Source organism: Rana temporaria, chromosome 7 (assembly GCF_905171775.1).
Source record: "Rana temporaria chromosome 7, aRanTem1.1, whole genome shotgun sequence".
NCBI lineage: Eukaryota > Metazoa > Chordata > Amphibia > Anura > Ranidae > Rana > Rana temporaria.
In genome coordinates, this window is record NC_053495.1 from 38,629,347 (window position 1) to 38,654,115 (window position 24,769).

Sequence of the window (24,769 nt, forward strand, 5' to 3'; positions counted from 1 at the left end):
ACAATATCAGCTACATTATGTGCTGTGAAACTGTGAGAGCGCAGAGAGAGAGGAGCTCAGATTTATCGTGATGTTGAAGGTGGGTGGGACTCAGCAGCTATCCAGCCAATGATCTCATCGGCTGGTGTTGGACAGCTGAGTCCCGCCCACCCCGACATCAGTCTGAGGTGGGCGGGACTCAGCAGCTATCCAGCCAATGATCTCATCGGCTGGTGTTGGACAGCTGAGTCCCGCCCACCCCGACATCTCCATTATCTATCTCCTTAGTGTTTCACACACACGGCACTGCTCTCCACACTCTGCTGATGCAGATCTGCTAAATATCGGCCACATTTGGATAATAATCGGCCGATGCCGATTTCTCCAAAATGACTGAATATCGGCCGGCCGATATATCGGTCGACCTCTAACAAAAAGTTCCTGCATGAATAGATCCTGTTTACATTCGTGATCAGCTGTGACTGGCCACAGCTGATCATGTGATAAAGAGCTGCTGGGATTGGCTGTTTACCCCCATCTGATTAGCTGCTTCCAAAGGACACAGCGCTCAGACCACTGCTGATGCGTACCACAGGAGGACATCATATGACGGCCTCCTGTCAAAATGCGGATGTGCTGTAGCAGTCGTTCTGCTGTAGCGCGGCCGTGAAAGGGTTACAGGTATTAGCAATATTTCCCTGATATAAGGATTATCTCATTCCTATGATCCTCACTTTATGAATAAGCTCCAGCTGGATTGAAACGCATTAAAACTTGCAGGAACTAGGTGGGACAGTTTCTGCACTGGATACATTTGAGTAAGGTTTTTAATTGGAGAGCAGCTTCCCTTTCTTTTATTAGTTCAATTTTGGGACTTAGTAATGTGTATCCAGAGAGCGCTGGAATCCTGCAGACAGAATCCGAGAAACCAGGGAGATGTGAGCCTGCGGTAGAATATGACTTTTTTCAGCACATCTACTTTGCACACTAATGAGCCTATAATAAATAAAAAAACAATACATTTTATAATGTACACATTAAAAAAATATTTAATTTTGTAAAAACAAGCGTTACAAAAATCGACAAATACTCCTATGAGAAGTCTGATAAATAAACACAACACAGCAGCAAATACAAAGGTTCACATTGATAAATTAATAGTACATTCTATACATATAATTTAATATCCACAAACACATCTCTAAGGTATATAACAACTGGACAACCGTCTGGTTCCATCATCTTAAACATCAGGCATCAAGCCGGTCTCCAGTTCTCTTTGTTTTTGAAGCAAACCCTGATATAAAGAGAGAAGAGAAATACAAAGAATGTATTAGAGAAAAAAAAAAAAAACACAAAAAAAAAAATGTATATAGTTCAATAACTGATAAAATTGCCTACAAGTAATCTTGCTGTGAACTTCTTTTTTCCGATTTTATATGCAATATAGGATTTGTAAAACTGCTTGTGGGAAAAAATAAATCTGAAAAAAAAAAAAAACAACTTGCACAATAAGCAAACAAAACAGAGCCGCGCTAATCCAAATTTGCCTCAATTGTTGCAAGTGACCCAAAATTAAACATAAGTGAATAAATACATCAATTAACATAAGCGAACATAAAACCTAATAATCCTCAGGCAACATAAGTCAATGCAAAAATCAAAAGCCCAGAAATGTGTTGCTAGGACAACAAAATCCAATGATGTTCCAACACTGTAAATTGAAGACTTGCCATTGAGTGATATATATATATATATATATATAAAAAAATCAATTTTTTTTTTTTACCTTAACCACTAAAAAGGTAACTGGCTTCTGTTGCAGGGACATTGTTCCCACAAGTGCTGCTCATCAGTGCCGCCTTATCAGCACACTGATGTGAAGGAGAAAAATTACCCATTTGCAAAATCTTATAACAAACTATGAAAAAAGAAAATAGTTCTGCCTTTTTTGTTTAGCAAAAAATAACAAACTGGGGATTAAATACCAAAGGAAAGCTCTATTTGTGTGAAAAAAAAAAAAAATATCAAAAAATGTAGTTTGGGTGCAGTGTTGCATGACCACGCAATTGTAAAAGTGTGACAACGCTGAAAATTGGCCTGGGCAGGAAGGGGGTAAGAGTGCCCAGTAAGCAAGTGGTTAACACTATTCTGATACGTTAGCACCCACTATTAGTGGGCCTTTAAAGTAGGACTATAGGCAAAATATCCCCCCCCCCAATTTGGATAGACCTATGCATTGTCAGTGCTTTTTGCAGATTTGCACTACAGTCCATTTAACATGGTTTCCTATGGAACACGTTCTGTAGTGCAAATCTGAAAACTGCAAAAAGCACTAAAAATGCCATAGGTGTGAATCCAGCCTTAGAGAGGGTTATAAACTGTTAGATTTTTTTTTTTTTTGCCATCTGTGTCCTTTTTGCTGAGATTTCTCTTTGCTTCCTGTCCCATAGCCATAGGTGTGCGCAGCCTTTGGCATTAGGGTGTGCACACCAAAGCTCAAACACACTCTACTGATCACTTACAATGTTTATTCAGAAAGGGAAGGGGTCGGTAAATGGCATATTTACTGGTCCCTTCCCACACTCATCCTAAAACATCCACAGCAACAACTGGTGGGAGAGGGGGAAGCAGGCAGTCCTCTGGGGGGAAGGAGGGGGAGCCAGGTCAGTAGGGGGAATCTGTTCTACACAGGGTGATTTGGGTGTGCCTGGGCACACCTGGCGCACGCCTATGCCCATAGCCAAATAGGAAATCCCTGCAAGTTAAGGGAATCTCTTGGGCCCCCAGGTCACCAGAACTAGTGTCTCCATTGGAAGATTTCCCCTTTATTACTTTTCTGGGGACAACCCAATATTTGGGATTTTCTTTTACTTTCAATGAGAACACTGGGGGTAATCCACAAAGATCCAGCGTAACTTAATTTTTCCCATTTAAGTTACACTGCCTTAAAATTTCTACCTAAGTGCCTGATCCACAAAGCACTTGCCTAGAAATTTTTGGCTGTGCAACTTAAATTCCGCCGGCGCAAGGCGTTCCTATTTTCATGGGGGCGATTCCCATTTAAATTAGGCGCGCGCCGGCCGTACTGCGCATGCTCGTGACATCATTTTCCCCGACGTGCATATCGCGAAATTACATTACGCCGAGCTTTGAGGATTGCGACTGGTCAATAAAGTTGCGTCGGGAAAAAAAAAACAAAAAAGATACGGCGCGAAAAAAAAAATTCAGATAAAAAAAAAAATCGCGTCGCTGGACAGAAGGGTCTGCTTTTACAAGGTGTAAACAGTTTACACTTTGTAAAAGCAGCCCTAATTTTGCGTTTGCAAACTAAAACTTACGGAGAAAAAAAACGAAGCTGAAAAGCTTCATGGATCTGCGTAAGTGCCAATTTGCATACCCGAAGCGGCATTTCGACACGAAATGCCCCCAGCGGCGCATGCGGTACTGCATCCTAAGATCCGGCAGTGTAAGTCCCTTACACATGTCGGATCTTCTGCCTAACTATGGGAAACTGATTCTGTGGATCAGTTCCATAGTTAGAAACAGGGATATGACGGCGTAACAGCAGTTACGCCGGCGTATCCCTTTTGAGGATATGGCCCACTGTTCTCTATACAAAACGTATAAAAGAAGGTTTTGATCTTGGTTATACTTTAAGTGCTTTTAATAGTTTTCAATAGGGGTGCATCGGATCAAAAAAACTCACGGATCGATCGATCCTCGGATCAGAGTCACAGATCGGATCATTTTTCGGATCAGCAAAAAAAAAAAAAAGACAAAAATCTTGTTACACCCACCGGAGTTTTAGATTATTTCACAATTATTTTCAACAAAAAATGGAGCTTATGTGTTTAAATCCAGAATATGTAAATCTGACGGACTGTTTACATGTTAAATTTTAAAAGCCGCAGCAAACCTGCTGACCTCACATGGTTGCCAATGTGAAAGAACACCTCTGATGTCACATTTAACTAAATGTGAAAATCTGAGGTGTTCTGTCACATTAGCAAGCATGTAAGGTTTGCTGCGGCTTTTAAAATTTAACATGTAAACAGTCCGTCAGATTTACATATACTGGATTTAAGCATATAAGCCCAGTTTTGTGTTGAAAAGAACTGTGAAATCTAAACCTCAGTTGGGTGTAACAAGATGTCCGCTTGCCCCCTTCTCACTCTCATTACTGAGTGGAGTGGAGCAAGATGGTGGCGACAAAACGTCACTTCCTGATGAGACAGCTGCCGCCGGGTGTACCAAGATGGCCGCCACTCCGGAGCTAGGCCGAAGCCGGGAACTTTCCTATGGCCGAGGCTGCGGATTGCGTGGTGTGCCGATCTGAACAGGGAGACCCGTTCGGATCATGGATCAGTGACTATCCGTTGCACCACTAGTTTCCAACATGTCTAATAGGGCTAAGTTAGCATGAAATTTAGATACACCATATGTGATATTGTATATCTGTTAGCATGAGTGTTTTTAAACTTTTTTGTGCAACAAGGTTAAAAGGGACAAACCTTCCTTAGTTCAGACAGCCCTCTCAGTATTGCCTGCTGTCGATCTTTGTTTCTGACAACATTTGGATTCAGCAATGGGTCCCTTGCATGGTCAGAGCTGAATATTTGTCGGGATTCTTGGTCACCAGCTAAGATAGGAAAAACGTAACTTTCAGAACAAATATGATCATCATGCATTTAGTGATCCAAAATTTGAATAAACCGTTATGGCAAGCAAGCACTTTTTTGTTATGATTTTGACACAGTTCATGTTTTAAGCATTGCAGTTAGAGCAGTGGTTCTCAACTCCTGGCCTCAGGACCCACTAACAGGCCAGGTTTTAACTATTACCTTGGGGGAGATGCAGACTAGAAATATACAATCACTGAGCAGCTTATGATATTACCTGTGATTTCAGTTATGTTGCAAACTTGGCCTGTTAGTGGTTCTTAACTCCTGTCCTCAGGACCCACTGTGTTATGCCACTTTCACACTGAAGCGCTTCTAAACTGCCAGTAAAAACACTGAGTACTTTTCAAGCGCTTTCCATTCATTTCAATGGAGAGGGGAGTTTTTCACAGCCCTGCCTGCACACTGCCCCAGTGTGAAAGCATTCATTGATTTTAATAGAAATAGGTTTTTGTGAGCTTTTTAGGTGCCGTTTTTAGCGTGAAAGCGGCTTATCTGGGGCTGTACATCTACACAGCATCAACAGCCAATCGTGCCATGATCTGCTGCTTTGTCTGTGGACCTTTGTTAAATGTTATTATAATGAACTGGACTTCCTGTAGAACACAGTAAAAGAGGAATGTCAAGCTGCAGCCATTGCAGAACTACAAGTCCCATGGGGCACTGCAAGGCTGACAGCTACAAGCATGACTCCCAAAGGCATGATGGGAATTGTAGGAAAGCAACTGCCAGAGGGGCCACAGTTTGATATCCCGTCCTACAGGAACTCTTATGGAAATAAAGAGCTATTGAGGCACTGATTGAGTCAGTTGAGGTGTATGAATATGAAAATCATAGAAATTCACATAAGGGGTGGCCTTAAACATGGGTGCTCAAGCTGTGGCCCTCCAGCTGTTGCAGAACTACAAGTCCCATGAGGCACTGCAAGTCACTGACAAGCATGACTCCCAAAGGCAGGGGGATGATGGGAATTGTAGTTCCTGCAACAGCCGGAGGGCCGAAGGTTGAGCACTGATGCCTCAAGACAACAGTTTAAACGATATTGTCAGGGAATTCCTGCGAGACATCTGGTGTGCAGATATGCACAAAGTATTTCCCACAGAATGGTGACCAGGTGTGCACAAGCATGCACGCTCGCACAATTCCCATTGGTGCCAGACGGTTTATATAAAAAGATGCTGGTGCCCATGTTCTGTGCTGACTGGTCTTCGGCTGTTCCTGTGTCCTACTTGTATATCCTGTGCCTGACTGCCATTGACCTGATCTTTGATCCAGATTGCTCTTTTGCCTACCCCATTCCTGACCGTGCTACTGACTACGCTTCTGGCTATGCCCCTGTACTGCATTGCCTGCCCTCTGAATTGGCTCTACATCATCCTTGAGGGCTTGCCAAGGCCGTCTCCTATATCAACTTCAACCATCACAGCATATTTCCTGTCTTTAGTCGGCTGGAAGCTGTGACCAGCCTAATGCTCCAGACCTGCGATGTATGCAGAGTGCTCCTTTAACCTCAGCTGGCTCATCCTGTACGGTTGAAGTTCCTGACCTGCCAGACTATTCCAGCCTGCATATCCTACTGAAAGTTCTGCCAGCATGTTCTCCCTGTGCCTGTGTGGGTTTCCTCCAGGTACTCCAGTTTCTACGGTTTGCTGGTAGGTTAATTGGCTCCCATCTAAATTGGCCATAGGCACTATAGAAGTACCTGTAATAAATAATGACAGATGGCTGTGGTTTGCACACTTTAAGCGGCCCTGATCTGCAATAAATGTGCAGTGAATGAGCCAGTGACTTCACAGTCAAAACTCCTGTTATGAATAGTTCTTCCAATTCAATGGCTAAGAAAATATTTGCATGACAGCAAGCTTTTCAAAGTCAACATTGGAATCCCTTCAACATTTTTCTCTATGGTTCACACAGTTGCTAGATTCAGGAACTCACCTAGCATCAGAGGCTTCCAACACCTTAACTATCTCTTGTGCCCCCTGAGAAAGTAATTTAAATGACCCGGTTGCACACTGCATTATTTTATCATCGTGCCAACACACGTCAAAACAGCCTGCATTCTAGAGGGGTCAGGATCAGACACTGAACCCCCCCCCCCCCCATCTTGAAGCCACTGTGCATGGGGTAAAATATCATTACATAAATGAATTTCTTCTTTCTCTCTCATTGAGGGATACAGGAGTTGTACTGTCAAGGTACCCACCTACAGGAGGGTTTCGACACTGGAAAACAAAAACAACTGTATGCCAGCCCAGGATAAACCCCTCTGGCATCTGTCACTCAAGTTATTTTTGCTAGTGTCTTAGAAATATGATAGTCTTAAGCTCTGCTGAGAAAAAATCTACCATTTTTTCTTCAGATATTCTTCTCTACATTAAAAAGAGAAAGTTAACTTACAGAGCATGTTACACTTTATACCTGGAGTCTGCCGACATGGCCATATCATTCATTTACAGCAATCTGTGAATGTAGAAACTACAAGTCCTGTCTTACACTGCGGCAGATGGCTTGTAGTGCACCGATTAGCACCTTTGTAGTCCATTGACACTTCCTCCAGCTTTTAAACAGAAAGCCAGTACAACAGTATGGGCAGAAAGGCTTGGGGGTGAGTTATCCTTTAAAATGCTTGCCCTGGTCCCAATGGCAACTATACGGATCAGCCCTTCTCCAGTCTAGCTTTGGAGTGCCATACCTTGATCCTGCTGGACTGGACATCAAGGGCTAGCTTGGAAGTGACCTTCAAGCACTAGATTCTATGTTAGACACTTTCCAGACTTTGTTCTGGTCACAAGTTAGCCCCAGAGAGCTTTCCAGGTCCAGAATCATTGCCTCAGAGCTTGTCCTGTCTCTGACAATTAATTCTGTGAGGCCAATTGGGCCAAGCATCGGTAAGCTACCTCTGTTTGGACTGATGGGCACCTTTAAAATCTCTCTGTCAGCCACTACTATGGAGGGGTTTAACGATAAAGGACAGGGCAATGAGATACGCTGGGTAGGGGTGTGTGCACATAACACTTTCTATTCAGCCGCAAGGAAGCATCTCCCCACTGCTGCTTTTGGTCCGTTCTTGCTGCCCGCCTACAGTGACCTTGGTCATCCGACCATCAACTGCCAGCTGCCTGGGCTTTGCAAGTACCTCAAGCTTTGCCTCCTACCCTCATATTAATTGCCTCCCTGGCATGTGATCGAAATAAGAGGGGAAAATCCTGCTGCAACAAGTGACCCCAGAATCGCTCTAATTGTTCTGGGGACGTTTGCTCTGTGACCTTCAAGGCTATCGATATCTGCAAGCTGGATTTCCGCTAGGGTCCACATTGACTTCGGAGTCTTCCTTGGCATCGCCAGGAGGCCAAGCCCCCCTTTTCAACTGCATATATAGCGGCACTTCATGGACTGCACACAGTACAAAATCAGCATAGCTCCGATGTAGTGGATCCTACACCTTCTTAGTTTACTTTTCCCGTTTTCCCAGCTCTAGGCAGTCTAAACTGTTCAACCATGAGGAAAAAGTTCCTGATCTGGTGGGTAAATTATCAGGGATTGGGAAGTTTGTTCTTCCTGTTTTCTGGAAGGTGTTGTCATAAAGCTACATTCACGCTGACAGTTTAGCAGCTTCTAAATGCAGCAAACACTGCTGTGCTATGGCCACATGCAAACTGCCAGATTAGGTGTCGCTAGAACTCAGCAGAAACACTTTCCTTGGGCACGCTATCTGCATCCAGGGTTGGTCAGAGGCTCTATTGATGGAATAGAGATTGCCTTGACCATTGAGGACTGGACATCCACCCGGTAGAACATAAAAGGTATAAAACTAAAGACCAGGCAGCCTTAGAAAGCTGAGCTGGGCAATGTCAAGAGCATTAGGGTTACACAGCAAGATATGGTAACTGCAAAACAAAGACCTACATACAGAGAGAGTCTACAGAGACTAGGTCATGCTGATTGTGGCACGACTCTAAACTTTGTAGTCTACAGGTGATACAGAACACAACGGTATGGAAGGTGCCACAATATAGCGCTCAGTGCCTGAAGGTCACATAATAGGCAGGCCTTCAACTCCCCCCCCCCCCTTCCCCCACCTCCTGAAGGCAGCTGCATCAAACTTAAGAATTATGATCTTAGTTCTCTCTTTGGAGGCTAAACGAATCAAGTCATTCCAAACAATACAGTTAGAAAATTACTGTATTTATCGGCGTATAACACGCACAGGCCTATAGCACGCACCCTAACTTTAAGAGGGACGTTTCAGGAAAAAAAACGTAACACAGCCCCCATGCGTATAACACCCAGGCACAGTTTACCCTCCATTTTCAGGGTAAAAAAAGTGAGTGTTATACGCCAATAAATACAGTACTTATTCTTTCTGGCATTCATTTTTGGTAAAAAAAAAATGCAATCTTACCAGGCCGCTTGTACTGGGGATCATGTGTTGATGGTCTTGACATTGGAGCATCAGGGTCCAGATAGTAGATCTCTTTTGTCCTAACATAAGGTACAAATTGTGAGGAAGGTGGTCTATGGGCTTCTTGTTTGTCCAGTTCTGGAGACGTATTAATTTGGGGAGAAATGGGATGCCCACTGTAAACTATAGGGACAGGAGTTTTGTTTGGTCTCCGCTGAGCTTGCTGTAATCGATTTTTCACTGCAGGAACTGGAGGCGAGTCAGATCTGGATGCAAAAAAAGAAAATATATATATTTTTTCCCTTAGCTCACCTATAATGTACAGGTACCTATAATGCTAGTAACACATATACTGTAACTAAACATCTGCTCTAAAGGACTTGTTTATGTTGGTTTTTCTGCACACCACAGCACATCTATATTGTAAGCAGGGCACATAGAAAATACAATTGTTTTCAATGTGCCCTGTCCACACCATACATGCATTGTGCTTTGCAGAAAACAGCATTTCCGTGGACATGATGTGAACAAGTCCTAATGCTACATTCTGGTCTTCACCTGGACACAGGCTTTAAGGGGTAAGTGGTTCTGCATGCCCACTGCTTTGGGCTCTAATACTTTTATAGGCCAAAGAATGCTGTAAATCCCTCCACAAACTTGTTAGCTCACCTTCTATGAAGAAGAGTGTGCAGAAAATGCTACAAGAAAGGTTTTACCATCTTGGGAACATCTAATCTTACATGCCTGACAGCCAACAGCACAGGTAATTTTTTCATTGCTATAATATTAAAAGCCCCAATGAAATGCCTATTGTCCAGAATCACAGCCAAGAACATTAAAGATGCACCGATATGAAAACGATCGTCCGAAAATAGGGTTTATCTGCATTTTGCATAAAAAAAAAAAAAGTGCCGAAAATAAATTCATATCCATTTAAAATTATACTTAAAAAAAAAAAAAAAAAAAAGTCTAAAATATGTGGGATCTCTCATATATATATATATATATATATATATATATATATATATATATATATATATATATATATATATATATATATATATATATATATATATATATATATATATATATATATATATATATAGTTTTTCTCCAGAATTTTAATTTCAGTGCACCTCTAAAGAACATTGTCACAGTGTGTACATTCTGTGTATTTCTTGGCAGACACAACAAACAAGCAATATGCCATTGCAAAAACTGAACTTACAATTTATCAATTGTTGATTTCCTCTAAAAGATGCTACAAGTTTTTGTTGTAGGGAAGTGCTTGAAGCTGAATTCTATGTTCTTTTGTTTTTACATTTGGGCGGCATGGGAGGCAGTTTTCAGGCCCTTTACATGCACTATTTATAGCTCTAAAACGCCTGAAAACTGCCGCAGTGTGAAAGGGGTCCGAGGACGACCGCGCTACATGTTTTACATCGTCCTGCACTTGAGAGAAATAATCCTAGGGCCATTATTCACAATTAACTCCAACAGGATGAAATGTAAGGGGGTTTTAAAGTGTCGCCTATGGATCATTTTGGGTACCAAAATTTCATGCCATTGTACGGGCAATTTTAATACTCGACATACTGGATATCTCGGTGCAACCTCAACATTTATATTTTACTTAAAAATGTATACTATATTGTATTTGTGTGAATAAAATTTACTTTAGTGTATTTGCTAAACATATGCATTTGAAGCATTTTATTCTCCAGAAAATGTATGTTTTGTGGTTTTTCAGGCCTAAAACGCGATTTTTATCATGTGTGCAAAGAAAAATGGCTCTGGCAGTGAATAGTTGCACTTACCTTTTGAAATATGGGTCAGCTTTCTGAACTTTCTCCTCCTGCAATAAAAGAAGACTTCTGATAAGAGCCATTATAATCTGCAATATATGTATATAGCACTTTCTGTGCTGAGAAAAAAAAAATCCTTAGCCAATTTAGGCTTATACATTGTATGTTTGGGTAACAAGAATGAAAGGTGTTAAGGCTCGCTTACACCGTCTTGAAAGCCAAAATTCAGTAGACTGGTGTATATTTATTGTGTCAGGGTGGTGTGATGCATTGCTACAATGCATTGCATTGTTTAATAAAAAAAATAAACTTTAATAAAATATAATTGTGACTTTTTTAATAAAGTCTATGTTCCATTGTGCAACACACACACACACCTAGGTACTTTAGGCAGGTGTAAGGAAATGCTGTAATGCAAGAATGCTTTTCAAAAGCTATATATATATATATATATATATATATATATATATATATATATATATATATATATATATATATATATATATATTTTTTTTTTTTTTTTTTTTTTAATTTACAAAATGCCAAGAAAGAATAGAAGAAAAATCTAAATCAAATCAATATTTAATATGACTACCTGTTGGCTTAAAACCAGCATCAATTTTGACACTTGCACAAAATCATGGATTTTGTAGGATTAGAGAGTCGGGTGTATGATTAGCCACTTATACCATACAGGTGCCAAGGATAATCAATTTCATAGACTGATTGTTTCCTTGGTCGGCCAAGGAAACAATGAAGCAGATGAAAGACACATACTTTCGTTGAACATCGGAAAATGTCCAGCAGTGATAATGAAACACCTTGGTTAAACGTTTTGGCCTATGAAAACAGAGTCCAGACACCATGTTAGTGGAAGGAATTGTAGAATCCCCTAATTTTAAAGTGGCACTAACAGCCTTAATGATAAAGGATACTGTTTCCATTTTAGACTGTTTAGGTGAGACGCAAGAGTATTTTAATCTCTTTAAAAAAAGGGGGGGGGGGGCAACACGTTGCATTCATTATTTTATGAAAACACCTTTTATGAGGCAGGAAAAGCAATGGACACCTGAAGATAAAGGGGGGTTAGGTGGCAGCAAAAGCAGACAGCAAAGGCGTGTTCTGACTGGGATTTAGAAGTTCCGAAGGCCCAATCTTTTTCTGCTCCAAGCTCCGTATACTCCTTCAAGGCTAACTGCAAAGACTTTTGGGATTTCGACTATGACCCAATCTACCAGTAGCTGTTGATGGACGAAAGCCTGCAGTCATTGGCCAATTGGAGAGATGTCCAGGAATTCCTAAACCCTGCCTGAATCTAAAAGTAGCTGTTGATAGTTGAAATCCTTGTTGCCTTCAGGTTCATTCATTGCAGAGGAGATCAGGGAGTGTTCTGTGGAGAACCATAGACCCTCCAAGGGTGGCACTGGCAGGGAAGAGGACAGGCTGTTCAATATAAATGTAAAAGTGAGCACTTTTACATCAGCTCTGTTAGAAGAAAGACACCCAATCTCCTCCACATGCACCAGAACACACCATTTCCCCCCTACAGGACCCCCACGATGTAGCCCAGGCTCTGCTGTTCTGTGGACCTGGGACCCGCATGGATGGCGTCTCTGTATAGGGCAGGCATCTGTTCTCTCAACACCCCCCCCCCCAGCCGGTGACTAAAGCAGGTAGCGACACATATTACATGACTTTTCGATTAATTGTGGGCACTCCTTGGAAGTGATGGCTAGAAAAGCAGCTAGTAGAGCATAATCTGTGTTCCAATAGCTTCAGCAGAGTGTACGGAAGACATCAAGGTTCTAATAGAGCCCTGGTGTCTCATTAAAGAGAACCTGTCACTGTAAAAATTCAATCACATAGGGAACTATTGATTCCCATGTGTACACACACGTCTGAAAATGATTGCTCTACAGAGTGGGGGAAAATAAATCTTAGGACGTGACATAAAAATGTTCTTCAGGCCTAGTTTGACACTTCTGCAACACAGACTTTTTGTAATTTTTACACAGAATGTTCAAAATTTGTATCCACATTACCTTTCGAAATTCAAGTGCAGGTTTGATTTCCTCTGAAGGGTGGGAGATTTTGGCTTCCCCTCGAGGAACAGGGGACCTTTCTGGAGACTGGTCTTTTCTAGTACCGAGGTTATTGGAAGAGTTTTTTTCCACCAAATGACGGAGCTCCATCTGTCGCCTCGATTTACTTTCCTCCCTCTGTTTTTGTAGTCCTTTGGGGTACCTCTCAGAAGCTGGGACAAACTTTCTTTGAGGTCTGTTTCTGTTCCAGTCAGGTTTTCGTCCAGGTTCCCTGGCCTGCTTTTCAGTCCTTGCATACTGGTCATAAATTTCATTGATTGTGTTTTCTTTTGTAGATTCGCTCCTGTCTCTTTGAGACTTTATCTTGTTCCCAGGCTGTTCAGCCTTTGACTGCTGGTAGGTGAATTCTACAGGTATATCAGGAGAGGCATTCTGTTGTCTCCAGGACTGCCTTTTAGAAACAGATTCAGGCTTTATCCTAGTATCCAGGTCATCTGTCAAGAAGAACATACACATATGCTAAATTTTTGGAAGGATCAGATCTAAGCTTTGGGAATGCAGCCTAGCAATTCAAGTATTACCATTGCCACCATATCATAAAAGGGAGAAAAAACAGGAATTTTGACTTGCCTATAAATTCCCCATCTGGGTGTACAGTACATGACGTGTATTCATAAACCCTGGGTTATAAGCTGCTACCTCCAGGTAATCAGACAATAGCAAACCCCCTAAAACAGTGGTTCTCAACCCTTCTAGTGCCGTGACCCCTTTATAACATTTCCCAAGTTGTGGGGACCCCTAACAGTAATATTATTTTTGTAGAGTGGGTTGTCAGCACCCAAGGCAAGACAAGTAATTTGTGCCCCTAACCCACTGATATTTAGTGCTACCCGAGTCCCTTCCACCACTCATACAGTATTAATACCCCTTATGGTACATTTTAGGATGTACCATTCTTTCTCTTTGTTCTCCTTTTATCTCTCTCTTTTCCCCATCCCTCTCTCTAGCCGTCTTTCTTGTGCTTTCTCTTATTCTTTCTCTTCGTTTTTCTTTGTTCCTCCCCCTCTTTTCTTTTCCTCTCCCTTCCATGTATTCTCTATTTGTATTCCTTCTCTTACTCCTTGTTGGGGGTGTAGGGAGAATGGGATGAGTGGCAGTGCTGGTGGCGGGTTAGATAAGCCAACTTAGGTGCTCTTGATCAAGGTCAGCTGCTGATTTGAGAACTGTAGTGGGGACTTTTAATGGGAACTATAATCACAGGTAGTGTTACGCACTGTGTCCCCGGCTTCACCGAGTCACCGACTTTGTGGTGTCTCGTAGCAGTGACACCTATGCCGAAATCAGGAGATAGGGTCTTCTCCAGCCACTTCACATTCCTTTACCAGTCAGCTGACCTCTAGTCTCTGGCCCCCAGCCATGCCGTGAACTTAATGGGTGGCTGCGAAGAGGCTGAGTGGGTGGCCGCGGGCTCCAGGAGCAGCCCAGCTGGGTGGCCACAGGCTCCAGGGAAAGCCCTGCTGGGCAGCCGCAAAAAGGCTGGGAGAGCAGCGTGGGCTTCAGGAACAGCCCAGGATTCGGTGACCCCTGGCAAATGGTTATTTGACCCCCAAGGGGGTCCCGACCCCCAGGTTGAGAACCACCGCCCTAAAACATATCCATGTAACCCTGCTGACTACATGAAGCTCCAGTTTGTTTTAAGCAAGCAGTAAGAAGTGATCAATACACTGAGGAGAGCCGTGTCTTGTACTGTACTCCAGGAGAAGAAATTCACAGGCAAGTCAAAAATTCCTATTATCTTAATCTTACAGTACAGGACTTGTAGTTTTAGACCATGGAATGTACTTAAAACCTGCAAGGCAACATCATAGCGCCATTGATCTGCCAACAGGACCACAACATAAGGGTTTAAATAACTTGAATAAAATACTTATATAACAGCTTGAAATACCTTTTGTTCAAAGCCTGCATCAGCTGAGGCCTGAACATCCACCTGGGAGAACATGTGAATGTAGGACCAAGTGGTGGCCTTGAAAATCTGGGATATAGGCATTTGATCCTAAAAAACCCAAAAGACACCACCAGCCCTTGTAGAATGGCTCAGTTGGGAAGGGGGGGGGGGATCAACTTTTCCTTGATGTGGAACTTCACTCTTTCAATTACTATTTTTAATCCTCATGCTGCTAGCATTAGTAAATAGATGGGAAAGTGTATCATATGTAATTGTTTTAAACTTTTTTTTTTTTGTTTCTTTTTTCTTTTTTTTTTTTTATTATTATTCCTGGGTTCCTAGGCAAATGTCATAACATCCGAGCAGTAGTCAAGAGAAGGTTTTTTTTTTCCCTCCACTAATAATACATTCCTGTCTGCATGCCTAAGCAAAGGGCAGATAGATTTCAAGAAGTAAATTCTATGTGGATCTCATCTGCCCTTACTGAAGATGGCCATGGTCAGAAATGCTAGGGGGTATTTTTCAAAATTATTCCTTACAAAAATGAAGCATAGAGACATGGATGCAAGTTTATAGCGCTTGGGTATAGTGTAGTTCCAATTTAAGAACGTAGGCACTGGAAAGGCGTTATCTGATCCACCTGTCAATGGTGGAGCAGGAAACAGGGTGTCCTTTACAAGGACCTAGGTAGAACAAAAAAGGGCTAAGTAGACTCTTACAGCCCCAACAACATCCAAACCATGTTGAAATTTCCTTGTCAGATTTTGGAGCAGGACACAGGGAAGGGAGTAGTATGTTCTCATTGAGATGAAAATGGTAGAAAACCTTAGGTAAAAATGAAGGTCTTGGTATCACAACCATCTGATTATTGTACAAAACAAGAAAAAGCAGCTTTCTGGTACAAGGAGCGAATTCAGAAACATACTTAACAGACGTTATGGTAAACCCAAAGGGTGAGGTCTTCCAACAGAATGTCCATAATTGGTTCAAAGGGGGGGAGGGGGGTGGCTGGGCTCTAAGGAGAGAGTAACAGGTCAAGGTGACACAGGAGGTTAAATTGGAGGAATAATAATATGAGCAACTCCCTGTAGAAAATTCTTGATAAGGGATTGTGAAGCAAGAGGCTTCTGAAAGATAAGGTGGAATAGATAAAAACCTGTCCCTTAAGGGAACTTGGGGCCAGACACTGGTCAAGACCAGAGAGAAGGAAAGACAAAATACAAGTAATAGTAGTCCCTAGGGTTAACCCTCTTACCAGCCTCACACCGTGCAAAGAAAGCCTTCCATGTCCAATAGTAAATCTTGCGGGAATCCCATTTCTTAGGTGAGTAAAGTGGGACTAACTAAATCAGAGATGCCCCCCTATACTTTTGGGTTTCAACAGCAATGCTGTTAAAACCAGTGACTGAGAAGCAGGATGGAACAGAGGGCCTTGGGCCACTAAAGGTCTGATCTGTTTATAAAAGGCCTAGGCTTGTTTGTCAGAAATCTAGGTATGTCTGTGTACCACGTTCTTCTAGGTCAGTTTGGTGGGAAAAAAAAAATAAAAAAATCACCAGAACCCTTTCCTATTCCAACTTGGGCCGCTGTTGAGGAAGTACCTTCATCGGAGGGAAGGCATACACCAGTTGGAATTGTGTCCAATGAATCACCAGAGAATCTACTGTAAAGGCAAGGGGTTAGAGGCTAGCTGGTCTTGACCTTATCCGAGATCTTGACCTTAGGGAGGCAATCTTTTACTGAGGGAGGAATAATCTGGATGTGTGCAAGATTAGACCCAGGTTCTCAAGATAGTGTGAGGGCTGAGAGGCAGACTTTGGGATGTTGATTATGCAGCCAAAAAGTTGGAAGGAACTGGATGGTCTTTTGGAGGCTGGAAACCGACTGATATAGATGGTGGGGGTTGGAAAGGTGCCTTTTGTTTTGTTTTTGTTTTTTTTGAGCCCTCAACAATGATGGCCATGTCTTGTGTGCCTAAGATCAGATACAAAAACCATTGTTGAAATTGGGTCCTGCTCCGACACAAGGGAAGCATCTTCACCATAAGACGGTGTGCGGGTCTTCAGCAGGGTAATTTTTTGCTAAAGCTTCTGCTGCAGTTTTCACCTGGTTTCCACCATTACTACAGGTGAGGGTATCCTCCTGTGGGGGTACTCATGAGTAGGGTGTGGAAATGAATGTCCGATAAGGAGTACGCGGCAACCCTAGTGCAAACCATTCTGTATCAAAGTCCTTGGGGCAGAAGGAGGAGTACCTTATAAAAGGTCTATAGGCAGATGTGTCAGTAAAGTGTGCAGCCTGTGGTGCGATGCAACACCTGGTCATCCACCTAAAGACTAAGCTCCGAGTTGTTGAATTTTAGCACCACGTTTTGACAAGTTTACACTATATATAAGTTTAAAACAGTTCCTGTTACTACATACTTACAACGCATGAATGCATACTATTCAAGTTATAAGACTACAGTAACGATTCAATAAACAGGGTGACCCTGCCTTACCTATCCATGTTGCTGGTCCCTATATAGAACAGAAGATTCGCCCGTCAAATTAAGCTCATTTTTGGAGGGGTCTTCAAGGTCTGGGTTACTTAGGGATTGACCATTGCCTTGAAACTGTTTAGCACCCTGTACTAAGTTTTGAGGTGAGCACCCATGCTTCACAATCCCTTATCATGCAGGATCCAATTTTTAAAGCAACATTGCAGGCTGTCCCCACAGTGTGGGGTCCAGTTATGGCTCCCAGGGTTATACAAAGGTTGCACCAATTTAGGTGCATTGCTTCAAACGTCACTAGACGACAATGAAAAGTTGATTGAAGAGTTGAATGAAGAATCCAAATTTAAAATGTTATACTGGTTAACCAAAGAGGTGAATCACACACACACACACACACACAAAAAAAAAAACTGAGGACTCTCGGGATAAAAAAAAAAAAAAAATAGTGTTATAGGGGGACGCCCATGAGGCATGTCCTTAAAAGTTTGCCAGTGTCCAATCACCTGAAGGTACCAACCTATAACTCGGTGCCTATGTACAATACAGGCCACAGGTTGGATATTCAAAAAAGTACAAAGATATTCACTTCATCTTTTTCCAGCAAAGTTAAAAAAATAAAATAAAAAAAAAAAAAAAAAAAGACATCCATCCTTCTAGAACAGCAAAAAAAAAAAAAAACTGTGGCATGTATAACCCGACATTGTTTTGTACACAACAAGCAAGCAGACTGTATACAAGCCGTTATCTACCACTAAAAAAATATTCTATTACCTGTCTGAACTGCTGTGTCTTTCCTGGGGGAGATTAATGTTGTAACACTTGGTATAATACTGTTGGCCCCGATGCGAGAGCTCTCTGGTAACACAGTGGTGCAACTAGCAGCTCGGGAGGAATCCAAGTGGATGGCTTCACCTGAAAAAAGATCAGATCAACACAGGCTTTACAAGAGTAAATAATCAGGAGATGTCTTTTAAACCCAGCAATTCCATTAAAGGAGTCCTAACCCCCCCCCCCCCGACATGCCACATTTGGCATGTAATTTTTTGTGGGGGAGTACCTAGTTTTGACAGGTACCCAGCTCCCATTTCCGCCGTTTTCTGCTAAGGCTACTCATCCTCTCCCCCTAGGCAACTCCTCCTTCTGGCCATTCAGAACAGCACAGCGCGAAATGTGCAAGCCGTCACAGCCGGGTGCCCACAGTAGTGATGCCGGCGCAGAGGAGGGGGGAGAGGATGGCTGCATCGCTGGACCGTGGGACAGGTGAGTGTCTGCATCTGCTGACTTTTAATAAACACTTTGTAGCTGCTAACTGAAAAACGAGTGAAACTCCGCTTTACATAGCGTTCTATGCCCCAGCCAGATCAGACTATTTATTCTATAATAGAATGTAATCAAGCACAACGAACTGCAAAGATTACCTGCTGCATTCTTCTGCAGGTTAGATACATCGTGTCCTTTCTGCAGTAAATGACGCATTCGCTGCTCCTGCTTCAGTCGCTGAGCCTCCTCTTGGGCCCTCTGCATACTTTGATAGAGTTCTCTGGTCTTCAAGCTTAAAACCTCCTGTAAACAAACATTTTTATAAGGTCACTCTTCCCACTGCATTGCCATTAAAATAACATTCAAGAACTAAAAGATACAAAAAAAAAAAAAAAAAAGGCAAAATATGTACAGTCGTTTAAATTGATATTGTACTCCACTTAAAAGGATAAGTTCACCTTTTGGGAACATGTTACATGTTCCACCCATTTTTAGGATAAAACATGCAACATGTTACCAATGCTGCAGCTACCATCTCTCCCTGTGACAGCAGTACAGGGAGAAGTTCCCCATACTACCTGTCGCTTATTGAAAACAGCACGGTCGTGGGGGGCTCTGCCCACATGGCCATTTTATTCACACAGTTCTGTGAATGAATGAACTACAAGTACCGAACATCCTTTGCAGATGTTGGCATGTAGTTCTCAATTAGCTACCACAGTGCTGTTGAGAACTGTGGTAGTTCAATCGAGTCTGTCAGCGTAAAACTGCCTGACCGTAGACAGGCCGCTTACACTCACAGCCTACCAGAGTCCTGCAGGAAGATAAAAAATTAAATGCACATTATTTTTACCTGCAAAAAAATAAAATAAAAATGGGCATTTATTTATTTTAAAGTGAACTTATGCTTTAATATGATCCTGCATCTCAAATAGCCAAGTATTATGGCTTTAGAAATTCATTCAGTATGTTTCTGGGTGTGGGCACTCCTCAGCATCTCAGACAAGTAGTTATGAACCAGGGGAAAAAAATATGCTGGGTTCTCACAATGCATGGTCAGCTTTCAAAATGTGCAGCCAGTCAGCTTGAAACAGTGGAGAGGGTGTGCATACGAGATATGATTATCAGTCCAGTACTGGACTTTACTGTTTATTTACAAAAATACCAAGATAAAAAAGGTGTTCAATTGTTATTTTACATTACAGTATTTCAAAAACCATCCTCATTTTAAAAATATATATTTTTAACCATTTTCTATCCAATTAATTACTTGTTGTGGCAGTGCATGAAAAGGGACTGATGTTCCAGACATGGCTGAGCGAGGACGCATAGTGTACAAGCTCCCGACGCTCCATCAGCCTCAGACAGACCGTTCCTGCTAATACTGCAATAACAGCAGCATGTTATTGACCAAGCAGCGGGACACTAAAACCTCCAGTAAAGCAGCTAAAACAAGTGAAACCCAGTCAGAGACGCGGGTCCGGGAGTAAAATTGCGAATTCACGAGGACAAGCCAGGGTTTGACAAATTTGCTTGGAATCTAGGAGCCAGCTAAAAAAGTTAGGAGCCAGAAAACGCACCCTGTCCCGACGAGCTTGCGCGCAGAAGCGCATATGTAAACGGTGTTCAAACCACACATATGAGGTATCGCCGCGATTGGTAGAGTGAGAGCAATAATTCTAGCCCTAGACCTTCTCTGTAACTCAAAACATGCAACCTGTAGATTTTTTTAAACGTCGCCTATGAAGATTTTAAAGGGTAAAAGTTTGTCGGCATTCCACGAGCGGACGCAATTTTGAAGCGTGACATGTTGGGTATGAATTTACTCGGCGTAACATTATCTTTCATAATAAAAAAAAAAAAAATGGGGATAACTTTACTGTTGTCTTATTTTTTAATTAAAAAAAAGTGTAATTGTAGTGTAAGACCGCTGCGCAAATACGGCGTGACAGAAAGTATTGCAACGATCGCCATTTTATTCTCTAGGGTGTTAGGATAAAAAATATATATAATGTTTGGGGGTTCTAATTAGAGGGAAGAAGATGGCAGTGAAAAATAGCGAAAAATGACATTAGAATTGCTGTTTAACTTGTAATGCTTAACTTGTAATACCAACGGCCACCACCAGATGGCGCCAGCTCACACATCTGGTGGTAATAACTTGTAATACCAACGGCTCACCACCAGATGGCGCCAGCTCACAAATTTTTTTTATTTTTATTTTGCCCACCTTCCAAGCCAAGTCGCCAGGACACCATTTCTAGTCGCCATGGCGACCTGGCGCCCATGATTTGTCGAGCCCTGGGACAAGCTACCAGGTCTCCACAGGCGGTTCATGCTCCACCTGGGGGAAAAGAGGGGTTGGACACCACTCAGGATATCCTGAAAATTTCAGCATCAGATGGACAGATCCCCCTTCAACATGGTGGATTATCGGCATCCCGTATAGTGCAAGAGAATTTAAAAAACACCAATACAAGCACTCCCTACGAGATCAGATATAGAGGCTCTCATTCACAGAGTGGAGGAGGATGCCCATTGTAAGGAACGAAGGAGGGAGGAGGAGGAGGAGGGAGGAGGAGATGATCGAATGAAGAAATAGAGAAATGAAAAGGGGAGAAAGAAAGAGGTGTCATTATCTAGAACGAAACAGGATAAATATAGGCTGTAAGGAGGAGGGTGTCAGTAATATTTGATCACATTTTTTGAAAGGCTCTAGGAGGTCTTGGGGATGGCGAGGAATTTTTTATTCAATGTTTTTCTTTTTTCCCTCTCCACAAGAGAGTTTTCAAATCACATAAGTTGAAAACACAATAAGATTATTTTTTGTTTTTTTTTTGCTTATGGTATCTGTCAATTCTAACCATTTTTTTTTTTTTTTATATACCCCAAAAGGAGATACAGATAAGAGGATTTCACGAAGAGTATATGAATAAATCTCACGTAATCCTTATAAGGGGGAATACATTTCCCTTTTCTTTTTTTCCCCTGAACTGTGTGGTTTTGACACAACTGAGGGGCTTTGCTTCTTGCCCCCCTCATTCCAATCCACCTCCCCCTCCCTATTTCCCTGCGGGGGGGGGGGGGCCGTGGTGGTTTTTTTTAGGAGATCCACCCTAGGTTCCCCTTACCTTAGCATGGCTGGAGCTTGTCTCTGCTGGAGCAGTATCTTTGCTATCTGTCCCTGACATATCTGTTTTACCAGCGCCGCTTCTGATGTCTCTACAGCGATATGCAGCTCCCTCCAGCCTTTGCCGGGCTCCGTTTTTGGATTTCACGGCCGGAACCGGAAGCCGCAAACCCAGAAGTGCATACCCCCGTATGCCGGACATGACGTCACCCGCCGTCGGCTCCGAGCGGTCCCAATACCCGGCGTGGCTGCGTTCCGGAATCCCCATTCCTGCTGCAGCCACACGCTGATCCAAGCATGGGACACCAGTTGCACTCCTCTACACCGCACTCGGTGCTTACAAAAACGGGGCCCCCCCCGAACCTACACCTGCGCTCAGGGATGTGAGGGCGGCCATTCTATTCAGGTTAGTAACCCTGTCTTGTCCCAAGAGCCCCTGCTCTCTTTCCGGACCGTTTGCCTAAACCTCCCTTGGCTCTTCCTGGCTGATTCCTAATGGTGTCTCCCCTCTGGAGGAAACACAAATAACTGAGGACCAGCAGGGGAGGAGGAAATTTATAGGCTGGCGCGGTGTTTGCAAGAGGGGAGGAGCCAAGGTCTCTCGGGTGGCTGTCCTGAAAGACGTTTAGGGGGAAAATAACATTTTCCTCAGGGCGCTGGGCCCAAAGAGCCATACGTCCTTCTTGCTAGGCATAAAGAAACTGAGGCTGCATACTGCAGGGAGGAGGGTTATGTCTGGAGGGACCGCCCCCTGGGTGGAGCTCTTCAACTCTGTTAAACATGTATTTAATTATCCAACATGTTTCTGCCTAGTCCTCTCCTGTGAACAGTAACATAACCCACTTGTCAAGATGATGAGAGAAAGTTTTTTTTTTTTTGGGGCTGTCACTTCGTTATGACTGAAACCAACAGCCTAGTTACATCACTGAGGGCATTCGCTGTCAACTGCACAGGGGTACACCTGGATTTACAAGGACAGGAGTGCACAAGTCTTGCAAAATAACAATAGCTGCCTAAGATAATTGAGCATAAGGGAAGAAATATGCCAACAGAAATTTTTTGATAGTTTTTGCTAAAAAGCAAATTGCTGCCATATACAGGTGGATTGCATACCTCTTTTTGTTTCTGACGATGATTATCCTCCTCGTACTGCTTTTGTATCTGTTCCTGTTCTCTTGCCAGCCGCTGCTCTTCCTCCTGCTCTTCCTGCAGTCTTTGTTCATCTTCCAGCTGTTTTTTCTTGCGCTTTTCTTCAACCTGAGCCGCTATTGCTTTCTGGTAAGTTGGATTGTAGGGAGAATGTAAATCCTCACATAGCTCACAGGTTTAAAAAGTGTTACTAAACACAGTAATATGAAAATTGTTCATCCGGCCCCCAACAGCTTATGAATCTTCTTACATTATATTATTGCCACTATATACCTTTTTGGATGATATGTGTACTACGGTTACATGATAAACTGCACCGTTTCTCCAGTGCTCCGAGTTCAGGTAGGAGGAGATTTCCACTACAGCATGTATACATGCCCACACGTGTGATGTCAATATCATGTGACCTGACTAGCTATGAGAACAAGTAAATGTCATCTCCAGCATAAAAGACACAACTGAGCATGTGCAGGTCAGCTACCCTGCCTGTGTTATCTGGCCTTCTCCCAGATAGACAGTGCAGGAGGGGGAGGATCTATTACAGGATAAAACAAACAGCTTTTACACAATGCAGAGGATTAACCCCTTAAGTTTCCCACTGAGTAAAACAATGCTGCATATACAGACTGATTTTATAGTTGTGGGTTTAGTAACACTTTAACTTTCACGAACATAAACGTAAAAGTGCGGCCTGCTGATCTTTAGAGTGGATTCAGTAGAACTGCATTGAAGCTCAAAGATGCAGACCTCAAAGATGCAGACCGCCTACCCGTTTTTGCTGTAAAGGAATAGCTCTTTGTTTGACCATGTCCTATGCAGACATTCTAAAAGAGATGTCCTTAAAGGAGTTGTAAAGGGAAAAAAAATGTTTCCCTAAAATTAATGTCTGCAAGGTAGACAGACAGAATAGTGTAATGATTCTGTTAAAAAACGAGTAAATACCTATTAAATTCCTTCATCGATATCACCTCCGGCATTCTAGTTTCTGTTCGCTCATTCACTTCCTGGTTTGCATCGCTTGTTCATGTAAGAACTACATTTCCCAGTATGCATTGCGGCACGCCCAGTAATTCACACCTCCTTGAAATCTCTAACACGTAGAGAGCGTCCTGCCACACAGATGTAGTTCCCAGGAGGGGGTGAGCACGTTACTGACCACCGCAGTAAAGCCTCCCATCACGGTGGTGTGTAAAATCAGACAAGCAGGAAGTGAACAGAACAGAGAAGAAATAGAGCAACTTCTGAGCAAAAACGAAACAACGAGGAAGTGAAAAGAGGAATGTCTGCAGGTAAAGGATGCTTATTATGAAAAAAAAATGTTTTCCTTTACAACCCCTTTAATATCTCCTTGCCCCTTCTATGAATTCTTATCCTATCCAATGTCTTCTCAGACTCCAATTTATCATTTAGCACACCTTATAAATCATTGTTCCAGCCTAGCAGAGGGCAAGGAAGGGGACAGCAGTTCAGTTTTTGAGTTCATTTTCTCCCCACCTCATCATTCAAAATCTTATACTGCCTCCTCTCAGTCATGATTGGCTTCCAGTGACTGATTTCCCCAACTCTGTGTGATTTAACCACTTCCCTACCGCGTCATTGTGAAATGACGGCGGCAGGAACCCCTCCTCGATCCGGGTGGACGTCATGTGACGTCCTGGGCTTTATGGGGGGATATCTGAATGATGCCTGCAGCTAGAGGCATCATTCAGATAGCCTTCTCTTCTGCCGGCGATTCTGCACAACGTAAGAACGATCATAGCGGCGATTCCGCAGCTAGATCGTTCTTACAGGCGGCGGGAGGGGACATCCCCCCCTCCCGCCGGCATCCGGTGCTTCTTCGGGCTCTCCCGTGCGATCGGGGGCCCGGAGAAC

The 24,769-nt window shown here is 42.8% G+C and overlaps 1 protein-coding gene across 1 annotated transcript in view; it reads right to left on the minus strand.

The window, feature by feature from the left end:
- Positions 1 to 1,005: 1,005 nt before the first annotated feature.
- Positions 1,006 to 24,769, minus strand: part of CCDC66 (coiled-coil domain containing 66) — a 51,436-nt gene continuing 27,672 nt past the window's right edge. The window contains exons 12-19 of the mRNA XM_040359252.1: positions 22,862 to 23,023; positions 18,777 to 18,921; positions 18,130 to 18,270; positions 12,914 to 13,407; positions 10,884 to 10,921; positions 9,067 to 9,332; positions 4,494 to 4,621; positions 1,006 to 1,276 (exon numbers count right to left, since the gene is read on the minus strand). Coding sequence (XP_040215186.1) covers positions 1,223 to 1,276; positions 4,494 to 4,621; positions 9,067 to 9,332; positions 10,884 to 10,921; positions 12,914 to 13,407; positions 18,130 to 18,270; positions 18,777 to 18,921; positions 22,862 to 23,023 — 1,428 coding nt within the window. The 3' untranslated portion in view covers positions 1,006 to 1,222. The remainder of the gene's footprint in view (positions 1,277 to 4,493; positions 4,622 to 9,066; positions 9,333 to 10,883; positions 10,922 to 12,913; positions 13,408 to 18,129; positions 18,271 to 18,776; positions 18,922 to 22,861; positions 23,024 to 24,769) is intronic.